This window comes from Limulus polyphemus, unplaced genomic scaffold (genome assembly GCF_000517525.1).
Source record: "Limulus polyphemus unplaced genomic scaffold, Limulus_polyphemus-2.1.2 Scaffold411, whole genome shotgun sequence".
NCBI classification, from domain to species: domain Eukaryota; kingdom Metazoa; phylum Arthropoda; class Merostomata; order Xiphosura; family Limulidae; genus Limulus; species Limulus polyphemus.
In genome coordinates, this window is record NW_013666021.1 from 597,024 (window position 1) to 605,978 (window position 8,955).

The window sequence follows — 8,955 nt, forward strand, 5'->3', positions numbered from 1 at the left end:
CAGCCAAAAAATTGGCCAGCTCGTTATGCTTACACAATCAAACCACGGGGAGGTTTTTTGTTATCACTCGAAAAATTTAGAGTCGTCAACTTTTTCAAGGCCATAGATAGGCCTAAATAAAATATTTTTAATTGTGTACCAGTTGAACGTTGAATATTATTTATGATTTTAATTTTATACACAAGTGCAAAAATACTATAATTATGTAGATTGTGTTTTAATGTTGTATGTTTTATTGTTTTCTTTCAAATGTTTATTCACATCTGTAATATTGTAGGTATATGTATTTTTAATCAAACTGGGGATGAAGTTTTTTTTTTTTCATTTTTATGACATATCTCAGTTACTGTAATGGGATATAGCTGAGAAAAATCTACAGCCCAATAATGAGTTTTGCAGGAAGGGATGATCAAATGGAACTTAAAATTAAACTCTTCATTTACTATTAGTGATCCATCAAATAAATTTTTATCGTTTACAATAAAAATAATCACTACTTGTGAAATTATCTACAATATACATAACATTAACAGGGAGCATTCTGAAGTCTGTAACCAGTACATTAAACATATTTTATTGTAGTTGTAAATGTTTACTAGAAACTGACCTTATCCTGACTTATTTTCTACTATGTATTTTTTTTCGCAGTTCACATACATATATACATACACACGTATAAGTCTGTCATTGGCACATATTCTGTTATCACAGATGTACATTATACATGTCAAGAGAGAGGAGATGACACATTTTTCTTTTCACTTGCCCTACTACTATGGTTTGCATACTTACAGTACTTTGTGGATTACATTCCAGGTACTGCAATCATATAATTAAAGATGAGGTGAATGAACTTCTTAAGACAATGCTTCAGGATCTGGTGAGGTTTCAAGACAGGCTTTATCACAAGGACCCTGTAAAAGTAAGTTCCTGTCCTACAAAGCATCAAAGTGCTGTTTAGAAACTAAGCAATGTGATCAGTATGTCAGTATCATGCAAGTTGGTATAGCATGTTTAAACTGTAATTCACATAAGTGTTCTTAATAGCGTATAGAGAAAATTGTAATTATCACTATATCTTCTATGAAACTGAACTGTTTACATATAGAATATATAAATCAGTGATGTTATTTAATTTCTGATTTGTAGGGTATTTGACTACTGTAACTAAATGTTTTGTTTTATTAACTGATAAAAACATTTTATAATATGTTCCAATTTTTATTGCAACATAAAAAACATCCATTATGGCTTTTTTTTTTCTTGACTGTTATTACAGGTTGTGAGACATAGATACATTAAGTTTCCCATGACTTGTTTACCCAGCAATACTGACTTGCCAACATGTCACTTGTAAGTGACAGGGCATAAAATAACAAAAGAAAATGAATTACATTTCTGTGTGATGCACTATAAGCACTAAAATGAAAAGTCACTCCCAGAAAAATATGGCATAATCTTGACATTTAAAAACCCACTATTCTGAAGCTTACCATTTTTATCTCATTCTTTTAACAGTTGCTAAGCTTGTTTTTTGCCAAGAGCCTCTCATGTTGCAAGACACTTAAACTGTACCTTTTCATAGGAAGTTAAAAGAAACAAAGGCTTTTTAAATTCCTTAATTTCCTTTAAATATACATATGTACATAAAATACATCACTTGTAGACCATTTCCATTCATTGCCATCAAGGACAACCTCAGTGAATGGTACTTTGATCTCTACGTGAAAATAGTTGAAACTTTTATAATTTAAGTATAGTTCTTGTTTTGATAATGCAGAACACAAAATTGTTTACACAACTTTAAGTTCATTGGCTGGATTGTGTTCATAAAGGGAAAAATGGAATTCATGTTGTATTAATATTAACTTCTGCTTAAAGTAGACTCCCTACATAAACATTAAGCGTATATCTTTCTATGCTATTCTGGCTTGCATATGTTAATTTTTTTCTTCTAATTGCTAACTGCTTTCATAGTTCTAGCACATTTTCAATCAGTCTTTTTCTAGCTGGTCTGATTAAGATTCCTTCAGTTTTTTTCTAATATTTTAAATTAGATTCCATCATCTGAACTAAGCTCATATCACAGGTGATGAAGTTACATGGCTTTTTCTATAAATGAACCTTTTTATTGAATTATTTGTTTTTAGGACATGGTTGAAACTTTTATAATTGTAAACATAGTTCTTGTTATGATTTTTATTATCTTTTGGTAACACAGAACATTAAATATATATAGCTAAATAGGTATACTATTCTTACTTAAAAAGATTTGTTATTCTTGTTAATTAGGAATATATCAATAATGTTTACTAATTGTTATGAAAGGCCTGTTAGTGGCTGATACACTATATGAATGATAATCAGAATGTGACTGTCAATTCTAGTAACTACAGCATAACTTATTGTTGTAATGTTTCTAAAATGAGTTTAATAATGTTAGAATGAAATGGTAAGTTGAAATTAGAACAAATATATCAAAATATTGTCTCCACTATTTCACCAAGCAGGTTGCCCATTAAAACAGCTCTTTTCTTATGATATTCCATCTGTCAGTTCAGTTCTTGATAACCGTGCTGATGAATTTATGAATGTAATACTTTGAGAGTAAGAGATTTTTAGTATTATTCGTATAATTTTTTATGACTCGCTGTGTAATTGCTCTGTTAAAACATTTGTTTTGATGTTTTTTTATGTAAATTCTTAATTATTTAGCTTGATATTTATAGTTATAATAGTGAGAGCTATTAACCAGTTTGGCAATGAATTCTTTAGAGATAAGATTTCCTATAGCCAGCAAAATCATCCTTGAATAAATAAAAATCGTATTTGTCTTAATTATTACCTCTTTGGAAAAATCAATTGCTCTGTAACTACCTTCATGTGAATTACAGGTAAGCCAGCAAATGTAACTGTTAGAAAATTAAATTGTTTTATTTATCCTATCCAATAAACAGTAATGGGATATAAAGTCTTGATGTAATGAGCCATTGTTTGTTCTGTTCAGGCCAAAATGAAGAAAAGAATGATTGTTGGATTAAGGGAAGTCACTAAGTATTTAAAACTGAAGAAACTAAAATGTGTTGTGATTGCACCAGACCTAGAAAGGACCCAAACTTCTGGTAATATTGTTTTTATTGAAATTAATGCTTTTGCTTTTTTTGGTTATTGTTTTGACGTAATAACACAATTTTTATGATAATAAACACTGAAAAAACATACATTTTATATAATTTATATTTCAGTACTTTAAAAAAATATTTAAGATACTTTTTTTAAAACATATGTAATACTTTAATTGAAATTACCTAATTATATACCAGTAATAGGAGAAAAAGCAGTATTTTCATTCCATATATGAATGCTTTCCTGTTTTACCCTTTACATTTCTATCATTGATTCTTGTGTAGATGTTCTGTGTATAAGCAGCAAATCAATTGAACAATTAAATCTACCTTAGATGGCAAAAAAAACACTGGAAATTTCCAAAGTTTAAAGTATTTACTGACCTGCATTGAACCAGCACAAAAAGCCATATGTGTGTAATTGCTACTCATCTCTAAGAGTAGCTTTTACTTTTTTTTAAAATCAGAAAGCATTAGAAATACCACATCTGAATCAATAAGGACATTAGGAATACCACAGCTGAATCAATAAGGACATTAGGAATACCACATCTGAATCAATAAGGACATTAGGAATACCACATCTGAATCAATAAGGACATTAGGAATATCACATCTGAATCAATAAGGGTATTAGGAATATCACATCTGAATTAATAAGGGTATTAGGAATATCACATCTGAATTAATAAAGGTATTAGGAATACCACATCTGAATCAATAAGGGTATTAGGAATACCACATCTGAATCAATAAGGGTATTAGGAATACCACATCTGAATCAATAAGGGTATTAGGAATACCACATCTGAATCAATAAGGGTATTAGAAATACCACATCTGAATCAATAAGGGCATTAGGAATACCACGTCTGAATCAATAAGGGCATTAGGAATACCACATCTGAATCAGTAAGGGTATTAGAAATACCACATCTGAATCAATAAGGGCATTAGTAATACCACATCTGAATCAATAAGGGCATTAGGAATACCACGTCTGAATCAATAAGGGTATAAGGAATACCACATCTGAATTGGTATAAGGAGAGTTTTCTGAAATATTAGCATAATATGGATTTCATGTAGATTGACTTCAAAACAGGATGCTTACAAGGAACAATAAAATAAATTTCTCGTGTATGACATCATGTTATTTTCTTTACTTGTAACACTATAATACACATAATTATTACTTCCTTCCCAGTAAGTAATGAACTAGTTTTATTTTACAATTAAGAAATAGTTTAATGCTGTGGGTATTAAAACAGGACATAATCACCACTGATGTTTACATTTTACTTCCTGGTTGTATGTGTAGCTTTCTGGAATGTTAGCTCTACCCTTTATCATCAATAAAACATCGTTACAACATTTGCCTACATTAGACTTGTTGGTTAAAACCAGAAGTTGGTTCTTCCTGTATAAAGGAAAACTGACTACTTTAACGTGTGTGCTTAATAGCTTGAAATCATTATTGGAAGTTTTAAGATATTATAAACCTTTTCTGAGTGAAAACTTGATCAAAAGGCTGTCCTGCTTTCATCATACGAGTTGTATATTTGTCACTGCAATGTATGACATAGCTTACTAACATCTCTAGTATTCATATTTGCTTATAATCAAGATATTGATTATAATATACTGCAATGTATGACATAGCTTACTAACATCTCTAGTATTCATATTTGCTTATAATCAAGATATTGATTATAATATACTGCAATGTATGACATAGCTTACTAACATCTCTAGTATTCATATTTGCTTATAATCAAGATATTGATTATAATATACTGCAATGTATGACATAGCTTACTAACATCTCTAGTATTCATATTTGCTTATAATCAAGATATTGATAACATCTAATGAATAATAGTCACCGTCTAAATGTTGAGTAGTCGATACAAGTTTTGTGAAAAAATACATTATCAATAACTTTCCCATTCTCCCACTTACAGATAAAGAATCATTTCACTTTTAAAAGTTTGATTACCATGTGACTGTATAAGATGCATCAATGTGTTACATCTTCTTTCCAACAATTACATCATCATCAGATTTTCATAGACTTTCCTGAACTACAGTCTATAGTGCAATGTGTTCAAAAATATTGTTTTTATTTTGTAACTACTTGTTCTATTATGTGTTTTATTAGAATATCAAATATATATATCAATTTCAAATTTCAGGTGGGTTAGATGATACTTTGCAAAAAATCCTTGATCTTATCGATGTACATAATGTGCCTCTTGTCTTTGGGTTGACTCGAAGGCAGCTTGGTTATTTGTGTATGAAAGCTGTTCCAGTTAGCTGTATTGGAATATTTAACTATGATGGAACTGAGGTATGTATTGTGTAACATTAGTTGTATGTTTGTTATCACCCAGTGGAGTGATGTGTAGAAGTTATGCTAGTTAGATTTGTTGAATATTCTGTTATGTTCAAACTTGCATGTTCAGTGTCATTAGTGTGAATACAAAATGTGTTAAAATCCATGGTATTTAAAGTCAAAATTTTGAAAAAGAGTTTTTGAAATAGCTGCACTACCTTTCTAAATTTTATTATGCTGTTCTTTTGCTACTCAGGGTTTACAACTCTAGGGAAACATACAGATGTATAGAGAAGGTATAGAACAGTAAAGTTATGTAAGCTTTCAAATATGTGGGTGTCAATATGAATTATTCTTCTAAACCTAAGACTTAAAAAAATATAATCAAACAAAAGAGTCATTAATGAAAACTGATACTAAAATTAGCTTATTTCCTCAAGAAGAGGTTTGGTGTGATATTTGTGCAATTAACACATTTCCTAACAGATTTTTCTTTTATGAAAACTGGGACTTGAAAAACTCATTGCATTCATCATTTTTAACAGAATGATTTAGCTATGTTAATTCACACACATTATCATATTATAAGATTAGAGTGGACTTTGCAAACTTTTTATAGAATTACTATCTTTTATACCATTCCCTAAGATGTCCTTAGGTGACAGCTACAAAAAATTCTAAAACGTTTCCCATGTCTGGTATTCTTGACTTGGAGGAATAACAGCCCGCATGTAAACTATCCTTGCTTAACAAGAGGTTCAAAGATTTGGATGGATGGAATGTTAATACCAGAGCAAGTCCAGAATAAAAGAAACAAACATATTACATATTTCACATACGATCGTGTTACTTGACTTCCAGGCTGAGGAGATAAACTTGAAGTAAAATAAAACTGAATGTAAAGAATAATGTAGTGAACTTACACGATCAGCAGAAGCCCTTAGATTAACAAGGATGAAACTTAGCAGAAAGTTTTGTTTCTCCAAAAAGACAAAATGCTTTCCTCAGAGATCAGAATGAACCTCTCCAATCAGCTGACCAGTCAGAAAAGGGGCACTGAACTATGTAAACATCTCTACTCCATCTGGTAGCTACAGAGCATCCTTCAAACATAAGGTCAAGCATGATGCAATGTAACTATCCCATGAAACAGCAAATAAGTTCCTTGACATATCAAGCTACAAAATATAACACCTCAAGCTGCAATGTATTGTGTGATATCAACCAGATTTAGAAATTTCCACAATCAGAAATGAATTTTGTACATAAGAAACGTACAATATAGGAAAGTAAGTTATGTAGTATTTGTGTACTACACATTTTATGTAATCACATATCCCAGAAAATTGGGCCAAGCATGGCCTATTGATCAGTCTGCCCTCACCATGAACCTGAGACTTCATAGTTCATGGCCCATTGTTACAAAAATGGACTCCACTCTTTCAGGTTGTGGTTGATGTGCAATAGAAGCGATGGTCGAATCACACTATTTGGTCAAAAAATAGTTGGTGGTGGGTGTTGTTAACTAACTGTGCATTTGTTTATTAGTTCAAAATCCTTGTTTTACTGTACACAAAAATTATAAAAGAAAACAAACCTTCAACAGGTCCTTGAGAAAAATTACTAAATTTTGCATGCATTTTATATGTTATCTGCAGTTTGTGTGTATACAGTTTGTTTATATATTTCAATCTTTATGAGAGGGGACAGTGGCTAAATATAATGAAAAAATAAATACCATAAATGTATATTCTTTGGGCCTTAGTAATTTTAAAGATCAAAGTCAAACAGAAATTAAACTTTATATTTGTTACAAAAATTCTTCATATCGTAGCTCTCAAATCATAGTTGTTCATAAAGCTCAAGAGATCTCTCAAGTGAATATTCCAAATATTTAGTAAAGAACTGTGTTGCTACTTTTCTTAATTTCATATATGGGTCCAAAAGATCTCCAAGATGCATTTTCCAGGTTTTCAAATACAAATTTATTGCTTTTTTCCACCTTTAAACTTTCTGAAATTATTATTTTGTAAAGTGAAATTGTATACTAATTTTTTCTGTTATTTCTGTGTTTTCAGGATGCATTCAAAAAAATTATGGAGCTTGTTAAAGAAGCAAAAAAAGAATATGATGATCTTTTGAAGATGCATATAGAAACACTTAAATCAACTTCTGGAACATTTCAAGATGTAAATCTGCAGAACTGTGAATCGACATCATGTACTATAACCAGTGAAAGTGACTCACATAAAGGACCAGAATTGTGTCCACCAGTGCAAAGCTTACTTCAGTCATTGTTAAAATGCTCTAATGAAATTGCAGATGACAAAATAACAAATTCAGACTCCGAAAACGAAACCAGTAATATTGATGATTGTTCTAAGTAGGCTAAAGGAAGAGTGCTTCTCTAATGAAAATTGATTACCATTTTCTCATTTATGTAACATTTATTCTTTTCAGCACATCAGAAAAAAACAAAAAACTATCTTGAAAAGTACCTTTAAGTCATTTTAAACTGTAAACAAATAAATAGACACTGTCAAAATTATCGTCTCAATTATCTGTTACTACTCAGCATATTTTAAAGCATGGAAACATGTTTTGTGCAATTGGCTCGACAATTTTTTCATTTCAAAGCTAAAGAAGTCGGATATTATTGAGGAAGAATCATTGTACCACAGAGAAAGTATTAAAACAACGATAGCATAAAACTATATTCAAACCATCAATTTTCTATTCAATGGGAGTTCTTTTGCTATTCGTATCAGTTTTTGAAATTGAATTTCCTTGAAAATTGGTTGGACATATTTTTGTATAAAATAAAAATTTTTACTAATGATCATTCCCTCTCTGTTTTAATTGAACTTGCTGTGCAATAGATGCTGGTAATCCAATTATGGAGTGACTGTTTTAAAACTGTAAGAAAGATGAGCTTTAAATGATAAACAGCCTTCTAACAGACTTAATCCTCTTTACACATACAAGTAATTATCTTAAACATCAAACAGTTTTTAATAATAATAATATTTACAAGTATTTTTTTTTGTAGAAGTATATACCTTTAGTTAACTAACTTTGATTCATGAAGGCAGACTGTTTCAAATTAAACAAGGTACAATAATCAATCATCATATAATCTGTGCCAGGTCATTATGCAAGAATTACAGTATTTTTCGGAATATAAGACGCACCCTTATTTTGAAGACAAAGTTTTCGGGGAAAAAAGCTACAGTCGCATTTGAAAGATTTTTATTGAAAAAAATACAATTTGATGCTTTGAAAATTAATATATATTGTTCTAAACACAAAAGAGCTCAAAACATCAAAATAAGAAAATACCGTTAATCAAAAAAAAGTTTTACTGTTATTTAGTTTGGTTCAAAACCTACAAAATCTTCATTGCTTTCACTGTAATTTATTTTTTTATTATTTAGGAAACATTATAAGTAGTTAAGTTTTTTAAAAGAACAAAAAGCTACTATTGTTATAAATAAC

At 30.0% G+C, this 8,955-nt stretch overlaps 1 protein-coding gene across 2 annotated transcripts in view; it reads left to right on the plus strand.

The window, feature by feature from the left end:
* The window catches only part of LOC106458066, a 50,607-nt gene extending 42,305 nt beyond the window's left edge, over positions 1-8,302 (plus strand). For both annotated transcript variants that reach the window (XM_013917522.2, XM_013917523.2), the window contains 4 exons: positions 817-922; positions 3,008-3,122; positions 5,321-5,475; positions 7,539-8,302. In XM_013917522.2, the coding sequence (XP_013772976.1) occupies positions 817-922; positions 3,008-3,122; positions 5,321-5,475; positions 7,539-7,847 (685 nt within the window). In that variant the 3' untranslated portion in view covers positions 7,848-8,302. The remainder of the gene's footprint in view (positions 1-816; positions 923-3,007; positions 3,123-5,320; positions 5,476-7,538) is intronic.
* Positions 8,303-8,955: the final 653 nt, after the last annotated feature.